Source organism: Myotis daubentonii, chromosome 2 (genome assembly GCF_963259705.1).
Source record: "Myotis daubentonii chromosome 2, mMyoDau2.1, whole genome shotgun sequence".
Taxonomy (NCBI): domain Eukaryota; kingdom Metazoa; phylum Chordata; class Mammalia; order Chiroptera; family Vespertilionidae; genus Myotis; species Myotis daubentonii.
The window spans coordinates 5,255,158-5,276,334 of record NC_081841.1 but is presented as its reverse complement, the minus strand read 5'-3'; the positions used below and the strand labels follow the sequence as shown (position 1 = coordinate 5,276,334).

Below are 21,177 nucleotides of genomic sequence, written 5' to 3'. Positions count from 1 at the left end.
ATATGATTCCCTGGAGCTCTCTTCTGTTTCCTCAGGATAGATATGCTTGCAGAACAAGCATCTTTGGACCCAGAAAACCGAATACGGTAGAACTGTTTACCTCTGGACTGAAAAAAATTAAAGCTGATTTATTCAGGCCAGCAATTTTCAACCAGTGTGCCACCAAGAATTTTTAAAATATGCAATATCTGACTACTTAATCAGGGGCACTGACCTCTTTTCCCTTAGATTGCCCATTTAAAAATGACAACAGTGAATAGCTATCTGGTGTGAATGCCCTGCCTTGAACCATAGGTAATATAACAGGAGTTGCATCTTATTGGCCACGTTGCATAATAAGGTTACATCTGATTGGTTAATTCTTGGTACCAGGAATCCTTATATACAAGTATAAGCACCTAATATTTTTTAAAAAGTCACTTTGGAACAAAAAGGGTAATCACTATTAATTATTCTTTGTGTAAATTAATAAAAATTATGCCTATTTTTTATCAGATTGGCAAAAAACATATTTTTGTTGTGCCACAGAATTTTAGTAATTAGTTTATGTGCCATAAGATGAAAAAGGTTGAAAATTGCTGACTAATGTATTTTTTGTGGGTCCCTGTTAACAGCATTTTATAATATGAAATCTACTATGCCCCGTAAATAAGATGAATGCTAGAGACAAAAGAAATAGAACATGTGCTGGGGGGAAATAGGGGGGTGGCGGAGTCAATATCCAGTTTGAAACCATACTTTATTTTTAATGTAGCTAGAAATATCCAACAACTATATAGTTTTAAGCAGGAAAAACCCCTTTACTTTTTTCCTTCTTACAGCATTATTAGCACAAAAAAAGAACATTTGTTTAAAATGATATATTGAGTTTCTATGAAAATGAATGTATTTTTTATTTGTGGAACTTAAAAGTCTAAAAGCACAGAACACATTTTCAGAAGACCAGTTTTAGTTTTACCAATTTATGGTTAATATTTGCAATGTTAGAATATACTTAGGTAATGTGTAGTCAAGTAAATAAATCAAATAAGGAATTCAAAAGCAACTGGTCTTCTTGAGTTATTATTATTCACAGCCTACATTGGAAATTTTGAGAAAGAACACACATTAACAAAAAGAACACTGGCAAGCTCAAATGCTAAGTTTATATGCTGAGTATTTTTAAAGGGTTTAAAAAGCATGCTTAATTAGCATACAGCTTTTTCTCTTATATAAGATGCATTTCTATCTGCTTGTGTACAGCAAAGGATTAGAATCTGAATTGACTTGTAATTTCAGATGTGTGCTACTTAAAAATTGTATTCAATGGAATTACTTTACTGTTCCTACCACTGATTCTTCAAATAAGCAAAGTACATTAGCATTTAAATGAAAGATAGGTAGAAACCTAAAAATTCCTTGTACAGTTCCTGGACTTAGTCTCATTTAATATAGGAACTGAATATACAACAGAAAATTTATCATTTTCTTTATCCTTGGAGAGGGAAAAAGAGGTGAAAATATGGTTGCAGTATTTCAGAGCTGAATAAGAGAACAATGAATCCTTTATAATACCAACAACTCTACAATAAAGAACCATGGATCTCATCAAGTTTATAATTCATGTTGGAGCAAAAACTTAGGTTCCCCTCTATGTATCTCAAGTAATTCAAACCTCAGACTCTCTCCAAAATACAAAGATAAACTCAACTGATATTTCCTAAGTAAAAGACCAAACACCAAAGGGAATCCCTCCTTCCAACATCTTCTGTTATAAGATTTCACCAAAGTAGACATCTAATACTTAAATATGAATTCTCTTGGCCAAGTAGGAAACTACAGCTGTTATGGGTATTACCCTACATAGTCAGTCACTATATGTATTACATATTAAATTAAACCCAGCATTAAATATGCTTGCACAATTATGCTGTGAATTATTCACTAGCAGTGATGATGCTAGTGAAAAAGGACTATCTTTAGCCCAAGAGTAAGGGGGAAATGTAAAAACAAGTAGAAAGCTGACAAAGAGTTGGTTATTTTTTGACCAGAAAAGGTAATTTTAAACATAGAAATATAAAAAGAAAAGTATTCCTTATTTCCCCTATATGGAAATAATATGAAACATTTATTTGATTTATCAGACAAGAACAGAGCTAAGTAATCCAACTCTACTGTAGCATTATAAAAATCACCCCTTCACCAGTGTAAGATTTAAATGCATCTGCACAAGGGTACGTGTTATATAAAATGTAGTAAGATTGCTGCTGCCCTGCCTAGTACTTCCAGTCCCTACCCAGGTCCCAGTAGTTTTATCAAAATAAATCATTTTTTTTTTTAAATAAAGCATTTAAAAAGAGAAATCGAAATGGTTACAATATATGGTTACTGAGGTAAGCCATATATCTAACTCAAACTTTATTTAAATGTTATATTCGCTTTCCACTAATAAACCTTTACTTCACTCTGAGCAATAAATCTTCCATCCTGAAGTATCTTTTGCCCAATAATTCAAAGGAAAACACCAAAATGATTAGTAAAGAAAAATGTAGGGTTTAACACACCCTTTTAATTTGTTTTTAGGTATTTTTAAGGTTTAAAGTGTTTAAACTTTGTAATTCCTAGTAGGAAAACATTATCTGAATGAATACCATAATGGCAAACCACTGTAAAATGTTACACCTGCGTTTGGGGCAGAGGGGTCGGGATTCTCTTCAAAGCACCCCAGCGTTCTTCATGAGAAGGTCAGAGGTACACTGGGTTGTATTATTGCGACATCCATTGGGTGATCCAAGTTGCTTTTCCTTCAGCAAGGGCTTTATTTGTCAGAAGGGCATTATGCTTGACCTCCAAATTTGGCTGACAATTTACTGATGAGATTCATAACCTTTGGGTTGCTCTGATATTTTGACATATTTGCTGGGTTCTGAGCCACATCCTGGAAGGCCACCATAACTTCTGGATCCTGCAAAGAAAGGTTTTGTTTTAAAGTACTTAAGTTTTATGGATCAACAAGTTTTTATCTTAAATCCTACCTATTTATTTAGACCTATAATTTTGTCATGGTCAAGTTATTTGGGATTTGGACAAGTCCCAGAACTAGAAATATTATTAAATGTGCACTTCAAAGTCACTCAATTACATCATTTTACCTAATGAAAAAAAAAATATCAAGTCTTGATATAAAGAAAAGGACAACCAAATACAATTACCAACTATTACAAAGTATTTCCTATAAAACAATTTTTAAAAATTTAAGTGCCCTGGCCAGTGTGGCCCAGTTGATTGAGCATTATCCCATACACCAGTAGGTTGCTGGTTCGATTCCAGTCAGGGCACCTGGCTGGTGGTTCAGGCTCCATTCCTGGTAGAGGGCCTGCAGGAGGCAGTCAATACATGTTTCACTCTCAGATCAGTTATTTCTCTCTCTCTCTAAAAATCAATAAAAAAATCTTTTTAAAAAAATTTTAAGCTACTCATTCTCAAAGAAAATGAGTATCACAAGCTATTTGGCAATTCAGATCAATACAATTTGGCTAACAGAGTTAACCTTTGTCCCCACACAGAATTATGAAAGAAATGCCATAGTGATATAAAGTTCCACTCTGTTTTTCTATGTCTTACCTGCATGGCTGCAAGAACCTCTGGATCACTAAGAATTTCATTGAGCCCAGGCATTCCTGCCATTCCAGGCATGCCTCCTCCCATTCCAGGCATTCCTCCAGGAAAATTACCAGGCATTCCCCCAGGAAAGCCACCTACAAAAATAAATGAAAAGATTATATAGACATCAACCACATTTTGAAGTAACCTAATAGTATACCATTTTCTACTATGGATGAAAAGGGGAAGTTATAGAAAGTAACTTCACAGGGTGATCCAATCACAAATTCCTAACTGGGTAGGTCACTGGGTAGTTAGGCCCCAGGTGTGTAACTTCTTTAGCAAAAGATTTATTTCTTTGCCCTAAGCCAGTCCTGTCTAGGTTAAGATTCCTTTGAAATAAGTACCAACCTTGCTCAAGAGAGCACATGATTTTTGTTAACTCTCCTGTAATCCAATTCCCAATCTTGCTTTTCCCCAACTTCATGTAATGTTCCCTCAATTTCAGAAAAGAAATGCATATACGAAACTGCAAAACTGTCATTCTCCAAAGCATGAGATGAGCAACTCTCATCAGTTTTGACTCAAATAAACTCTTATAAAAAATTCTCTATAACCCTAACAGGTTTGGCTCAATGGATAGAGCAGCAGCCTGCGGACTGAAGGGTCTCAGGTTCAATTCTGGTCAAGGGCATGTACCTTGGTTGCGGGCACATCCCCAGTGGTGAGTGTGCAGGTTTGGCTCTGGCCAGTATGGTTCAGTTGGTTAGAGCGTCATCCCATACAGGGAAAGGTTGAGGGTTCAATTCCCAGTAAGGGCACATACCTAGATGTTTCTCTCTCACATCAATGTTTCTCTCTCTCAAAATCAATGAACGTGTCCTTGGGTGATTAAAATAAATAAATTATCTACAGGTTTGGGCATTTCTTATGTCCACACTACCAATTAAAATGACACACACGTACATGCACAAAGAAAAAGGAGGTTACGCTACTAAACACATAGTCTGAACATTCTAACTGGATGTAACAAGATAAAATGTTTTGGATTCAATTTTTTTCTTAAAAAATTAGGCTGTAAATCAGACTTTGCTACCTTCTGGGTTCATTTTTATCCCTAGCAATAAAACTCTTAAAAAGAAAACTAATCTTACCTTAAAATAAAAAGCTCAGTCCTTGGAATTACAAAATTTCTTTAATATTATTTCTGCCTCAATTTAAAGTTAATTCATTCAAGTTTAGTTATTCCTTAAAAAACAAAAAACTATATTCTTCTAGAGCAGTTATTCCTTTAACAACTACATGGAATGCTTGTTTTAAAAAGCTGTGGATTTTTATCTCCACAACAGAAAGAAAAAATATTTCTGAAAGTGAAACTGAAAATCTGCATTTTTAACAAGCACTCCTGGTGTTTCTTCTTTATATTGAGAATAATGTTCTAGCAAAAAGGATTTAATACTACCAGCATGTTTTTTAGATTATAAGCCAAAATTATTTTCTACTCAGTTTTTCACTATTTTTATGTCCGCTGGAAGTATTCTGAAATAACAATTATACCAATATAATTCTAAAAGGAAATACAGGTAACATCAATGTATTCTACAGATCAAGAGTCACTGTAATTAAGCGCCCCCCTCCAAAGCAAAATATGGCACAAAGTCATTACTATCTGGCTCAATAATTTAAACATGTGCATAAGTAACTAATAATCACAGATAAGGAGATCTAAGTGGTCTAAAATCTTCTCTTGCTGCTCCTACTGACTAAAAAACTGGTTTATACCCATAAAAATTACTGACCCAATGCAGTAATAGTTAACTAGTCTGCTTGTCAATCTAGGTAATAAAAAATACGTAACAAAAAATTACCTCTACACTAGTCTACGTTAGTGGTCACTTTCTAAAACAAAGGTACCTGACATAAGATCATTTATATTTTAAATAAGAAGTAAACTATGAACTAAAATTTTCTTGCCTTTTCTCCAAATTGCACTCAGCCCCAATATATGTTCTTCCTTTTTAGTTGCTTGGCACATGACCTTTTAGAATAGAGGCTACCATTTTAGCCAGTGGCAGGCATATAAACATAAGCAGTGTATGGCTGCTTCTAACCCTCCTTAAGAGGAAGCTGGTTACTACTATTAAACTGCTGATTCCCCATTAGAATTGTGAACTTAAGAGAGAACCAAGATGGCGGCATAGGTAAACACCAGAGATTGCTGCCTCGCACAACCACTTCAAAATTACAACTAATAGACGGAACGGTCATCATCCAGAACCACAGGAAGGCTAGCTGAGTGGAAATTTTACAACTAGAAGGAAAGAGAAAAGCAAGGAGGTGCAGTGCGGAAGTAAAATACTAAGGTGCGGAGGTGCATGTGGAGAGGGCTGGCGGCTGAGGACACAGTTGTCTTTTTCAATCTTTTTCAATCGGGAGGGAGTCTCAAGCTATGAGCTCCAGACTCGCTCCGGGCGAGTCTCTGGGAACCCAGACTCGTCTCTGGGAACCCAGACTCATAGGGGAGAAACGGGACTGTCTGGCATCGGTAGGAACTCGAGGGCAGCTTTCTCTCAGAGGCGCTCACAGCGACTGCCGGGGCCTCTGAGGACAGGACTGAGAAAAGCCACACTGCTCACTCCATCTGCCCTGTTGATCCCCTGGGACCCCGCCCAAACCATGCACGGAGGCTTTTGCATATGAAAGGCCTGGCCCTTTGTAATCTGAAAATTACTTAACAAACTGCAGCTGCCCCAAGGCCCCAGGGCAACTTGCATTGCTTTACTGCTGGCTTCTGCTGGGTAGCCTCAGGCAGAGGCTAGATTAGCACCTCCTTAGAACCAAGAGCCAGTGTACCCAGTGGTCAGAGTGGGACCATCCAATTACAACTCCTCAGATCCACAAGGGACACACTCAGGGGCAGACTCAGTGAGCACCAAAGCCCCACTGAAGCAAGTCTTGCCCCAGAAGGGTGTTCTCAGCACAGAAGTTCTCCCACTGCAGACACAGCTGATTCTCACCGCCAATTGGCCTGGAGGTCAATTCCTCCCAGTCTTACCTACAACAATCAAGAATTAACTATAACAAGACTGTGCACAAAGCCCACAAGGGAGTGCACCAAGAGTGTCCACCTCAGGTAATTGGGGAGGCTAAGCCACTGGGCCCTATAGGACACTTAGCACAGAAAGAAGCCACTCTATCAACCCAGTGAAGCATAAAAAATGCCGAGACAAAGAAACAGGACACAAATGACAGAAATAGAGGAAAGCAAACAACTGGATATAGAGTTCAAAACCATGGTTATAGGTTTTTCAAGAATTTTCTAGAAACCGCCAATAAGCTTAATGAGACCCTCAAGAAATCTAGTAAGACCCTCGATGTTGTGATAAAGGACCAACTAGAAATTAAGCATACACTGACTGAAATAAAGAATATTGTACAGACTCCCAACAGCAGACCAGAGGATCGCAAGAACCAAGTCAAAGATTTGAAATACGAAGAGGCAAAAAACACCCAACCGGAGAAGCAAAATGAAAAAAGAATCTAAAAATACGAAGATAGTGTACGGAGCCTCCGGGACAGTTTCAAGCATACCAACATCCGAATTATAGGGGTGCCAGAAGAAGAGAGAGAGCAAGATATTGAAAAACCTATTTGAAGAAATAATGATAAAAAACTTCCCCTACCTGGTGAAAGAAATAGACTTACAAGTCCAGGAAGCGCAGAGAACCCCAAACAAAAGGAATCCAAAGAGGACCACACCAAGACACATCGTAATTAAAATGCCAAGAGCAAAAGACAAAGAGAGAATCTTAAAAGCAGCAAGAGAATAACAGTCAGTTACCTGCAAGGGAGTACCCATATGACTGTCAGCTGATTTCTCAACAGAAACTTTGCAGGCCAGAAGGGAGTGGCAAGAAATATTCAAAGTGATGAAAGCCAAGAACCAACAACCAAGATTACTTTATCCAGCAAAACTATCATTCAGAACTGAAGGTCAGATAAAGAGCTTCACAGAGAAGAAAAAGCTAAAGGAGTTCATCACCACTAAACCAGTATTATATGAAATGCTGAAAGGTATCCTTTAAGAAGAGGAAAAAGAAGAAAAAGGTAAAGATACAAATTATGAACAACAAATACACATCTATCAACAAGTGAATCTAAAAATCAAGTGAATAAATAATCTTATGAACAGAATGAACTGGTGATTATAATAGAATCAGGGGCATAGAAAGGGAATGGACTGACTATTCTTGGGGGGGTAAGGGGTGTGGGGGATGCGGGAAGAGACTGGACAAAAATTGCACACCTATAGGTGAGGACAGTGGGTGGGGAGTGAGGGCGGAGGGTGGGGTGGGAACTGGGTGGAGGGGAGTTATGGGGGGGGGAGAGGAACAAAATATAATAATCTGAACAATAAAGATTTAATAATAATAAAAAAAGAATTATGAACTTAAAAAAAATCTCTTCCTAGTTTTTATATAAATTTCAAACTGCCTCAATAAGGAAGTATTCATTCATTCTCTGAGTGCTTTTAACTGCTCTACTACTTGTATTATTAGGACTGGTATCATTCAAGGCTTTGTCTCACTGGTAATTTCAGATCACTTGACACAAGAAAGGGAAGAGTGTATATTATTTTTACACTGGACTTAAAACATGTTTGTGCTAATTCCACACAGCACTTTTACTTACTATCTCATGAATACACAAAATTCCATTATATTTAGAAATTCTTTGAATCCATCACAATCATTATACTCTTTTAATAAAGGTACAATGCTTGGGCCTCAATAAATGTCAGCTATTTTTAAAAAGTATACTGCTCGCCAAAACCGGTTTGGCTAGGTGGATTGAGCGTCAGCCTGCAAACTGAAGGGTCCCAGGTTCGATTCCGATCAAGGGCATGTACCTTGGTTGTAGGTACATCCCCAGTAGGAGGTGTGCAGGAGGCAGCTGGTCAATGTTTCTCTCTCACAGATGTTTCTAACTCTCTATCCCTCTCCCTTCCTCTCTGTAAAAAATCAATAAAAATATACTTAAAAAAAAAGTATACTGCTCAATGTATGAGGAAAATAATATACTGTTATTTCCACTAACATAAAATTTTTATTAGAATGAAACTTACTAGAAGCTAACACCCTAAAGATTCTTCAGTGTCCTAGGGACTGATGGTATTAAATATAATAAACATATCAGAGCCCCCAAAGCAGAACATTCTCCAATTATTTACAATACTAATAGGCTTAATTTTTTTTAAAATACCTGGAAAAGAGCCATACTGAGCTCCTGATTGTCGTCTGGCTTCTTCCTCCTTTAACAGAAAAACAAATTATGTTACAAGGAGGGAAAAAGTCCTGCTGTCCACCCGTACCTTACCCATGCAGAATCATGGAACAATTTGTAAAAATAAGGTAGTTATAGTATTACAAGAATGAAAAACTTCAAGTGGAAATAATGGACTAAAATATACACACCTTCACAATCCACCCCCCACCCCAAATTTCCAAATGAATTTCTCAATGAGCATTCCTTTGATAATGATTTCAAGTGTTTTCCTTCTACTTGGGAAAGGAACAAAAACCTGGAAATGAATTTATAATACTGATTTGTTGGTCCATGCTTATAAAAACTACATTCTTATTATTTTTAAATTCCAAAATAAAAGCACATGGTTAGATTACTAAAACTGCCATAACTTTTGTTTCCCAGGTTCATCTTTTCCATACTCTATGTAATTCAACAACAAATGCAACTAGAGATTTACTGAATGATTTCTGTTGTTTTCTTAAACACAAAGTAAAAAGAAATATACATAAACTTCCCTCATAACCAATTATAATTTGGAGATACATAAAAATTACTTTTGAAGATTATAAACTATAATCCCCAAAATCAAGCATGATGCTTAAAAATATTAAATGACAACAAAAATTAGGGTATAATCTCTATACATAAAAGCCTAAGTGACCAAGTGACTGAACGACCGGTTGCTATGATATGCACTGACCACCAGGGGCAGGTGCTGAACGAAGGAGCTGCCCTTTGGTAGTCAGTGCGCTCCCACAGTGGGAGCACTGTTCAGCTGATAGACCGGCGCCAGACACAGGGCTCACAGCTGGTGAGCGCTGCAGGGGATTGACAGGGTGCGAGCCCGTGGCAGGTGCAGCAGGGCAGGGATGAGCGGGAGCAGCAGACAGGAGCGGCAAGAGGCATGGCACTGCCAGTTTCGGCCTGATCCCCGCAGGTGACGGCGAGGGATCCCACCAGTGCACAAATCCATGCACTGGGCCTCTAGTGTTATCTTATATAATAAAAGCCTAATATGCAAATTATCCCCTTGAGCAGTCGTTCGACCAGGAGACCGGGAATTCGACTGCTCACTATGACATGCGCTGACCACCGGGGAGTGATGCAAAACATGGTGGGCGTCAACGACATGGTGCCGGCAGCAGGCGGGAGTGGAGGCACTGCCGGCCCTGATGGGCCCGAACGAGAACGGGACCGTAGCGGGATGGTGGAGCAGGTGAGTGGGCAGCACCAGGCTAAGGCTGGTGCGAGGGGGGGCCCGATCGCTCCGCCAATTGCCCCGCAGACAGCGACCAGCAGCAGTGGCGGGGGGCCCAGCCCCAATCAATCACTCTGCAGACAGGATGGTGGAGCAAGTGAGGGGGCGGCACCAGGCCAAGACAGAGTGCCAGGTGGGGCTGCAGGGCTAGGGGTGCAAGCTGGGGCCCGATCTCCACAGGCCACCACAAGGAACCCCGCTCGTGCACAAATCTGTGCACCAGACCTCTAGTCCTATATAATAAAGAATATGCTAATTAGACCGAACAGAACGACTGTCTGAACGACCTTTTGGACAAAGCCGGGGTTGCGAGGGCCGAGCCCCTTGCACAAATTTCATTCCTCAGGCCTGTAGTATAATTATAACACAGCTTTATGTCCTTTTATCTAACAACTAGAGGCCCGGTGCACAAAATTAGTGCATGCGTGTGGTCCCTAGGCCTGGCCAGCGATTGAAGTGTGAGTGTCTGGCATGGAAGGGCAGATCTAAGCTGATCTCTGGGCCCCAGGTAGCATCTGGAGCTCCGGGCCCCTTCCACACCCCCTCCACCTGAGTAACAGCACCCAAGTCCCCACGCGGAGATGCAGTGAGCCTGACCAGACGCTGCAGGCTGGGGCACAGTGAGGGAAGCCAGGCAAGCAGCACTCTCTCTCCTGGCTGGCCTTGCAGACGAGCTCCTCGGCAAACTCACGGGGAGCCTGACTAGCCCCTGCAGTCTGTGTTCCTCAAAGGCACCTGAGAGCAGGGTCTTCCCCGACACGCAAGCCCTGGTGTCCCGGGGAAGGGTAGCAGGGGGAGTGAGAGCGAGCTTGGTAGACACTCCACATTCTCACCACACCTCCATCCCTGTCACCCCCAACCCCAGGTAGCCTGCAAGAGATCACAGCGTGTCACCGATGCCTGCTGTGTTCCACACCGCCCCCCTGGTGATCAGCACACATCATAGCGAGTGGTCGAACTCCTGGTCTCCTGGTTGAACGACTGCCTGAGGGGACAATTTGCATATCAGGCTTTTATTATCTACCAATGTTAAAAATAAGCAGAGCCCTGACTGTTTTGGCTCAGTGGATAGAGCATCGGCCTTCGGACTGAAGGGTCCCAGGTTCGATTCCGGTCAAGGGCATGTACCTTGGTTGCGGGCATATCCCCAGTAGAGAGTGTACAGGAGGCAGCTGAATCGATGTTTCTCTCTCATCTATGTTTCTAACTCTCTATCCTTCTCCCTTCCTTTCTGTAAAAACTCAATGAACTATTTAAAAAAAAAAAAAAAGATGAAAACTGACAGCATCAATGCAAAAGGCTAGTAATATAGAAAATGACTAGGAGAAATCTTAAGAATAACAGTATTGTAGATAAATTATGGATAACTTCTTTTTTTTCTAAATTTTATATAACACTAATTGCCCGGTGCACGGATTTGTGCACATTGAAAGGAAATATTTTAATATCACTATTTGCCCTTTTCTATAATAGAAATGTCAACAAAAACAACCAAATTCAGGATCAACAATGACAGATCAAAACGCACGCATGTGATTGGAGCCAGCGAGAGCTTTATATGTATGGTGCATGCGTGAGTCAACGTTTATTTTTAAACTGCCACTTCGCGTCATATGTACCTGCCAGCTGGTGATACATATACATGTACGGTTGGTCACTTAGCCTTTCATATATATAGATGACTTTGTAATTAAAAATAAACAGCTAGCATCAATTTTAAAAAGCTATGACTAAACAGCTGGAATAGGAGGAACCACAACAGCTACACATTAGGGCAAGCATCTTCAAGAAAACAAATAATTACTGCCAAGTTTTAATTATTTGACAAGAAAAAATCCCTGATTTAAGGAGAACACAAGAATATAATTGGTGAAATATAAACTCACTTAAGAATTTAAAGACTAAAAGTATCCCCACAAAGTAAATAAAGGGAAAGAAAACCCCCTTCACCATTATTGTACAGAACTGCATGCAGCATGAAAGAGCCAAGAATTAGGAGAATATCCTAAAAGCTCTAACCTACTGTATTTTCCATTAATGGTTTAGTTATAGAAACTTTACCCTCTGGGCTTTCTCATGTTCTTCCCGAGCCTTCTTAACCCTTTCCATTCTTTCTTTGATCTCTCGCTCTTCCCGTTTCCGCTCATACTTTCTCCGATGTTCTGCAATTTTCTGGGCCTAGGAAAAAAGAGCCACAGAAAAATGTTCTAAAAATTGAATAAAGTCAATACGTATCTACAGTTTTGTTAAAGAATTACTTTTCTTTGTGGAGAGGTGTTTGACATAGTTTTGAATAATGACAGATTTACCTGACAGAAAAACACCTGAGGTAACTCAGGCTTTAACAAGTCCACTGTGAAACAATTAAATATGGCCAGGAGGACAATTAGGTTTCAAATTGCAAAACAATTCTCATCTGATACCTGCCCTGGGAAGGCAGAAACTAGAAACACATATACCAGTTATTTGCCAGTCTAACAATACTTAATTTTCCTCATCCATAAAATGAGAAACATCCAAGTCTTACAGAAATGCTGTAAGAACTAAGAGAGAGCCCTAGCTGGTTTGGCTCAGTGGATAGAGCATTGGCCTGCTGACTGAAGGGTCCAGGGTTTGATTCCAGTCAAGGGCACATGCCCAGGTTGTGGGCTCAATCCCCAGCAGGAGGCAGCAGATCAATGATTCTCTCTCATCATTGATGTTTCTCTCTCCCTCTCCCTCTCTGTAATCAATAAAAATAAATATTAAAAAAAAAAAGAACTAAGAAAATATATGTGCCAGGCACTAGTACATCATTCACAACAAATTCTTGGAATCTATTAATTATTCAGAGAATAACACTATTAAATGAGATTCATATTCAACCATTAGTTTACTTGTGATTTTTTAAGAACCTCACATTCCAGAACATCTCACACAATAATCTTGCTGAGTTAGCCCTGCCATGAGAAGAAAAAAGAAATAACAGTCTCTAACAGTAGCTAACTAAAATAAAATTTGCCCTATCTTAAAACCTTTGGGAATGAATTCTGGATAGAACTACCCACAAAGCTGAAGGATTTACCATGTGAATGCATTAAAATTAATTTCACTGACAATTTTAGACAGAAATTATCTTAAGACAATATTCTAGCTTTTGGATTCAATATTATCATTTTTTCAAATGTTGAACATGTTAACTATCACAGGGCCCTCATATTTTATAATGTGGCTATATATACCTATGATAAATACAGATCAAACTCAATCTTGGCTCACATTTTATACATTTTTCCATTTGCCCCCTTTTTCGTTTGTTTTTGGTTATAATTCTGTTGAAGGTGTGCAAACAAAGTAACAGAGCTTGCTATAATATAGCATGAAAAAGGAAAGCATGAAAACAAAATATGATTTCCTGAGTTGAGCACAAACTTCAGTGATTACAGATAATAATTTCCAAATGTTTGTTTCTTTGCATATGTTTTGCAGATAATTTACTGCCAGGGGCTAAGTGCTAGAGCCACGGAGCATTACAGTAATGACTTTCCTTTCTCCACTTTAACACACCTTTGGTTGAACTTCTTTCAGCATTGCACTAGCATCTTCATCATAATCCAATTTACATGCAAGGGCAAGGTCATGGGCTGCTTCCTCCCAGTGGCCCAGAAGTCTGAAACAGATTGAAATTCATTTTAGAGTATTTTATACATATCCACTTATGCAGCTCAGTGTCCTTGTTCCTCATTATGAGAAAGGAATGTCACAGCCTGGCCAGTATGGCTCAACAGTTGAGGGATGACCCATGCACCGAGAAGTCTCTGGTTTGATTCCCAGTTAGGGTACATGCTGGACTGTGGACCCGATCCCTGTAGGGGATATACAGGAGGCAGCCAATCGATGGTTCTCTCTCTCATCAATGTTTCTCTCTCTCTCTTTACCTCTTCCTTCCTCTCTAAAAATCAATAAAACAAAGTTTTAAAATAATTCAAGTAATTTAAAACTATATTATGACAGTATTATCTTCAGTGGGATATAGATAAAAACTGCAGCAACAAAAACTTTAAACTTTAAAGATTATATTACCTCTCAGGTATGATTTTGAAAATTTTATGTATATGGTAAGGTAACACAAGTAAACATATTAGGGGCAAAGATTTTGACTTTAGGATAACTATCAAAAATACAAAATACATTTAATATTGAATTTTAATGAAAAATTTTCAATATAAATTTAAAATTTATAACTTTTTCCTTAAAATTATTATTAAAAAAATTTTTTTTTCTAATTCTGTCCACTGGAATGACAGAAAGTAAGGACACCACAGAAGTAATGAACACATTTGGTGACCCAACTTTAGTTTCTATAAAAATAATCATCACTAAACTTAACCAATGTTTCTTGAAGAAATGGTTTACTACCAATCTGAGACAAGCAAAGTTCAAGATGAGCCCATACTACGTTCTACGAGAAGACAAGGAAATGCTCAAATACTACTGGGGGTCTCAAGGATCAATGGCAATGCACAAGCTTTCCTGTACTGGCAGAGCATTAATACATTTTATCTGTATCTTTGACATATGTCTTAAAAATCTCTAAAGCTACTTTTTTGAGTCACCTAAGCACAGTTGGTCCAAGCATGTCCATCTTCATCTCCACTCACACTTGAAGTATAGTACTTTTCATTCCATGAAAGATGTCAATGTCATTGGACATTTCATCTCAAACCACAAATACCCATTTGTATAACACTGTTTCACTTCCAGGAATGATTACTAATCTAGGCTAAATTCACCTCTTTATTTGCTCCCTCTCCTGATATTTCAGATGACGTAGCATTGACTGAAGTAGTTGGAGGCTAGTGAATTCCTTCTTCTATAATATACAGGTTATTTAATGTTAAGTTGCAGATAGAAAATCTGAAAATAAGAGAAAATCTGATACAAGGTAAGGAATAGAGTGAAGAAATAAAATGGAGTAACTATGGTCAAGCTTCTAAATTATTAACTTCAAGTGGGCTGAGGCACAAGGAAACAATTATTCTTGTTTTAACTGACTCTAGGAACATCCCATAAGACCCTTGAATACATCTTTGTCATTTATTTCCAGACAAAGTCCTGACTGTGAGTTTGGTCGATAAAGGCCACTCTCTTTTCCTGGAGATAATTTTGAGAAAAATCCTCATCTTAAATCTGGTTATATGTGGTCAAAAACTGTAACAGTGGTTTTCTTTGAGTAAAAGGAGTAAAGAATTTTTATTTGTTCCTTATGAATTCTTCATGTTGCGTACATATAATTATTACTTTGAAATTAAATCTTTAGGCAATTTTGTATAAGAAAGCATATTTAAAAACACCAGATTTAAATAAAGGGTTCTAAAAATAAATAAATTATATTACTTACCTGTGTGCCTTCCCTCGCCACTTGTAAGGCTGAGCTGAATCAGGATTTATTTCAATAGCTCTGTCACAGTCTCGGATGGCAGCATTTGGCTTCTGTAATTTGATGAAGACACTAAAAAATAAGTGTGATATTAAAAAGTATTCATTTAAAACAATAACACCTTTGGGATTGCTACAGAAGCCAAGTCTATTATAATAAATGATCAGAAATTATTCGCAGGGGCTCAGACAGTGTGGCTCATTGGTTGAGTGTCAAGCTATGAACCAGGAGATCACAGTTCAATTCCCAGTCAGGGCACATGCCCAGGTTGCAGGCTCAATCCCCAGTGAGGGTTGTGCAGGAGGTGGCTGATCAATGATTCTCATTATTGATTTGTCTACCTCTCTCCCCTCTCCCTTCCTCTCTGAAATCAATAAAAATATCTTTAAAAAGAAATTATTCACTAGGGGGTGCAATTTTGTTTAGAGCTCTCACCTGGCTCTCTTGGCATACAGAATGGCCAAACGAGGATTCAGCTTGATGGCATCTGTGAACAAGTCTATGGCTTTCTGTAGTTCACCTAAAGTGAAACAAGAGTTATTGGAAATAGCCAGAGGATAAAAAATATTAAGAAAAATTGTTAATCTCTTGTCTCATTAGTCTTTCACATACTTTATTTAGACCAGAAAAAAAAGACTAGTTTCTAAATTAATATTCAAACTAGGCTCTTCAAAGCAAACCTTTACCAAACTTATAACACTGTAAATCACTCAACACAAGACAATAGCATACTCTTAATTCTCATAATTGATTTTAATTAAGAAAAAGTAAATGGATAAAATTTAAAGAATAAATCAATTTTATTCCAGAAATTTTTTTATCCATTAAGTTAAAAGGTTAAAATTCAACTTAACAAAAAATGTATTCCTACTAAATACAGAGCTTCTGTAAAAATTTATTATTTGAATTCATAAGAATGTTACAAAAATTTAAGAAAACTAGAACTCATTGAAGACCATAACCCACATCATTATATCTATTCAAACAGTTAGCTTCTTTATTAGTTCCTTCAGTGGAGTCATTCAACAAATAAAATGTACTATAGAATTAGAACAGTTCTTTGCATAAAGTCTAATTTACTTGGACAAAGGAAACATGGAAGGCAAGATAAACACAGAATTTTAAAGTAAATGCACAATTCACTTTGACAATATATTGTATAAAGCACCTTAACAGAACTCATGAAACATGTTCAGTCTTACTATTTATTACAGATGTCCAGTACAAGTTATTACTCTGGGATGTCTAATAAGCAACTCACATCAGAATCTGTCTATGCTCTGAGGCAAGGTGATTGACACCTGAGTGATTTCAGCCTCTCCACTAATGGGTAAGGGTTGGGAGGAAAATAGGCACTTTCTTCAGTATAAGATATTCAATAAATTTAAATTCCTTTTCCCTTTCCCAGTATTTAACAGTTACCACGGCAGAGAAGAGAAAATCCGGAATATCACAGAAATGTAGCAAAGTATAAAAAAATCACTCACCATCATTTAGGGCATCAATAGCAGCCACTTTTTTGTCATTTGCCTGATCCATCATCTCGTCAGTTATCTAGGGGAAAATTGAAGGCAGACTTAGAATAGTAAAGAGAGCAAACAGAAGAAAACAATTTGGAGTTTTTAGGAATGAGGTAGTCACAAACACCATTTTTTATTCATTTTTCTCTAATCTCCAGAAAGCCAAGAGAAATATGATCCTATATAATAAAAGAGAAAAATGGTAATTGGCGTACGATGATACCCTTTTCATTGGCTAATCAGGGCTATATGCAAATTAACTGCCAACTAAGATTGGCAGTTAACTGCCAACGAGATGGCGGTTAATTTGCATATGTAGGCACAATGCAGGGAGGCGAAAGGGAAAGCAGGAAGAAGCCCCCTGCCACTGACAGTGATCGGAAACCCAGGGGGGAGCTAAGAGCTGGGGGGAAGGGCAAAGGCGGCCCTGGGGCCGCCTTTGCCCTGCCCCCCAGTCATGATCAGAGAATCAGGTGCCTTTTCCGCCCTGGCCAGTGATAGCAGGAAGTAGGGGTGGAGCCAGCGATGGGAGCTGGACACGGTCGAAGCTGACAGTCCCGGGAGCTAGGGGTCCCTTGCCTGGGCCTAAAGCGGAGCCCACGATCGCGGGGCCGCTGCAGTTGCGGGTCCCCGCTGCCCGAGCCGGATGCCTAGGCCAGAGGCGTTAGGCCTGGGCAGGGGCGGAGCCTGCAACCGGGGGGAGCTGGGGGTCCCCTGCCCAGGTCTGACACCTCTGCGGGAGGCCTCAGGCCTGGTCAAGGGGCCGATCCGGTGATTGGTGATCGGAGGGTGATGAGGGTCAACTCCTCTGGCCGAGGCATCAGGCCTGGGCGGGGGGCTGAGCCTGGGATTGGGGGGATATGATGGTCCCCTTGCCCAGGCCTGAAGCCTGGGTCAGAGGCGTCAGGCTTGGGCGGGGGGTGGAGCAAGCGATCAGAAGGAGATGGGGGTCCCCTGCCCAGGCATGATTCCTGGGCCAGAGGCCTCAGGCCTGGGTGGGGGCCAGAGCCAGGGATCGGGGGGAGATAGGGGTCCCCTGTCCAAGCCTGACACCTCTGGCAGAGGCGTCAGGCCTGGGCAAGGGGCTGATCCTGCGATTGGAAGGTGATGGGGGTCAACGCCTGCGGGCTCCCAGTATGTGAGAGGGGGCAAGCTGGGCTGAAGACACTCCCCCCCCCGCCCCCCCACACCCAGTGCACGAATTTCGTGCACCGGGCCCCTAGTCTATATATAAAACCCTAATATGCAAATAGACCAAATGCCAGAACAATCGAACAACTGGTCACTATAATGTGTGCTGACCACCAGGAGGCGCCAGACCAAGGTGGGGTGCCGGTCACTGTCATCAGGGCAAGCCTCTGTTGGTTACTCAAAATTCTTTGCTCCTGCGTCCTGCAGTTCTGCCCGGCGCTCACACCCGCTACCGGCGCCCGGCACCGGTCCCAATTGTTCAGTGCCATCAGTGGGGGTGAGTGGCGGCTGCTGGCCCTGATCACCCCTGTGGGCTTCTCCACCTCCACCTGCTCATGAGGTGTGATTGGGGCAGCAGCTGCCACTCAAACCTGCTGACGGTGCCGGCCCTGCCCATACCTGCTGCTGGCGCCAGACCCAATTGCTCCACACTGTCAGCACGTGGGACCTATGGCAGCAGTGGGAGTAGGGCTGTCAGCAGACAGGGGACCAGGGCCCATGGCGGGAGGGGCTGAGCGGGGGCACGGAGGATGGGCTGAGACCCGCCCCTGTGTCCTCCACAGCCTCATGGCCCACAGTTCCTATCAAGGTGCACAAATTCGTGCACTAGGCCCCTAGTAACTGAATAACACAGTATACAGAATGAGTTGTAATCTTTTACATGAAACAACAAATTTCCCTCCCTACGTTCGGCCTTAAATATTACCTTTGCTCCCCTCCATCCCAACCTAAGAGATTGTTCTGCCCTTGTCTTACCAAGTCCTTTTTAGTTATTCACAAATATTAAAACTCAATCTCCCTACAAGAAGTAAAGCTAGTTTCTTTTAGGTTTGAATTTTGAGAAAAAGAAATATCTCATAATTTGTTCCCACAACCATCTATTGAGTATCTATACTAGAAAGAACAAACACTATATAAGATGCTGACAGTAAATGATAAGTAGAAAAACTTATAGCAAATATCCTACCTAAAATGGAAAGTCAAGAAGTAGTTTTCTTTTCTTTTTTTTTTGGTTAATCCTCACCCGAGGATATTTTTCCATTGACTTTTAGAGAGAGTGGAAGGGAGGGGGAAAGACAGAGAAACATTGATATGAGAGAGACACATTGATTGGTTGCCTCTCTAACACCCTTGACCAGGGCCAGGGATCGAGCCTGCAACTGAGGTATGTGCCCTTGACCAGAATTGAACCCGAGACCCTTCAGTCCATGGGCCTATGCTCTATTCACTGAGCCAAACTGACTAGGGCCAGAAGTAGTTTCTTTAACATAAGGAAAAAGAAAAACAACAACAAAAAACTCTATCATCATCACTGTGTAAAACATTACTAGAGGTGCTGATTAATTTATTACGACAATAACTTGATATGTTTAAGAACTGGAAGGAGCCCTGACCGGTTTGGCTCAGTGAATAGAGCGTCAGCCTGCAGACTGAAGGGTCCCAGGTTCGATTCCAGTCAAGAGTATGTACCTTGGTTGCGGGCACATCCCCAGTAGGGGATGTGCAGGAGGCAGCTAATCGATGTTTAACTCTCTATTCTTCTCCCTTGCTCTCTGTAAAAAATCAATAAAATATTGATACCCTCCAATAAAATATATAAAAAAAGAACTGGAAGTAAAGTATTCAGTTATCTTTATTTATATTTACCTAGAAAATCCAATGAAGTGACAAGTTACTAGATCTCCTAAGATTACTCAATAAAGTTTGCAGAAACAAGAGCAACATAAAAAATAAACCCAGAGTTCCTCCAAATCAGCAAAAATCAATTACAAAATATAACAAGATACCACTCTAAGATCACATAAAATTTTCATGGGGGGAAAAAGTAAAATTCTATAATAGGACACCAAATATATATAACATTCATGGAAAGATTACCTCGAATATTTCAACCTATCCCCAAGTTACTCAATAAATTCAAAGCAATTCCAACAAAAATTACTTTAAGTTTTAGACAACTTTAAAATTTAAAAACAAAACAAAACAAAGAAACACTTTACTAGGTAGTAAGACAGTCTACAAAGCCAGAGTAATAAAAATTTTTAAAAAGATGATGACATCAGTTTGACATGCTTGGTTTACAGCAATATGGTGCCCATGATACCCTGAACAAATCTAAAAACCACCTTTTAAAAGCAATCTTTAGAAAACAACAGCCCGGGACGGTTTGCTCAGTGGATAGAGCATCGGCCTATGGTTCGATCCCTGGTCCTGTGCAGGAGGCAACCAATCATGTCTCTCACATCGATGTCTCTCTTTCTCTCTGTCTCTCCCACTCTGTTCCAGTCTCTCTAAAAAATCAATGAAAAAATAGGCTCAGGTGAGGACTAACAAAACAACAACAAAAAAACCCCCACAACAAACAAAATTAAAAAACAACAAAAGTATATACAAAAAAATAAATGTAAAAAAAGGAAATAAAAGCAATCTTTGACCTAAGAATGTAGAAATCCTCAAGGAACAAGATTAAATAAAGGCTTGAAATCCAGTGAGATAGCCAAGTGCTCCATCTGCTTTCACCCGTGTGGCAGGTGTCAAACCTGGTAGCCACGCAATTCTGTTTTTGAAGGTAGTGCGGGATACATGAAACAAACATTAGATTTAGGTGTTGTCTAATCAGATACCCTCCAATATAAATCTGGAACCCCAAATGCCTATAGCTATAAGCATAATGATAAACCAATAAATAACACAGCACCACCAAAGAAAGGGATAGTCAAATAGAAAACATCACCTCTGTAAATTCATTACCACAAGCCTGCCTTTCCAGTACAATTCACATTACTTATGCAAACAACAAAAAAACCATGCTGAGAATTAAAAGCAGTCCTTGTGGCAGCGGCATCTCAGAGTCTACATGGAAGCAAGTATTTCCCTTTCTGAAGGAATATGCCTTCTAC

At 39.8% G+C, this 21,177-nt stretch overlaps 1 protein-coding gene across 1 annotated transcript in view; it reads right to left on the bottom strand.

The window, feature by feature from the left end:
* Positions 1-720: 720 nt before the first annotated feature.
* Positions 721-21,177, bottom strand: part of ST13 (ST13 Hsp70 interacting protein) — a 34,943-nt gene continuing 14,486 nt past the window's right edge. The window contains exons 5-12 of the mRNA XM_059681451.1: positions 17,054-17,120; positions 16,002-16,086; positions 15,528-15,638; positions 13,694-13,796; positions 12,209-12,325; positions 8,845-8,893; positions 3,604-3,737; positions 721-2,944 (exon numbers count right to left, since the gene is read on the bottom strand). Of these exons, the coding sequence (XP_059537434.1) occupies positions 2,816-2,944; positions 3,604-3,737; positions 8,845-8,893; positions 12,209-12,325; positions 13,694-13,796; positions 15,528-15,638; positions 16,002-16,086; positions 17,054-17,120 (795 nt within the window). The 3' untranslated portion in view covers positions 721-2,815. The remainder of the gene's footprint in view (positions 2,945-3,603; positions 3,738-8,844; positions 8,894-12,208; positions 12,326-13,693; positions 13,797-15,527; positions 15,639-16,001; positions 16,087-17,053; positions 17,121-21,177) is intronic.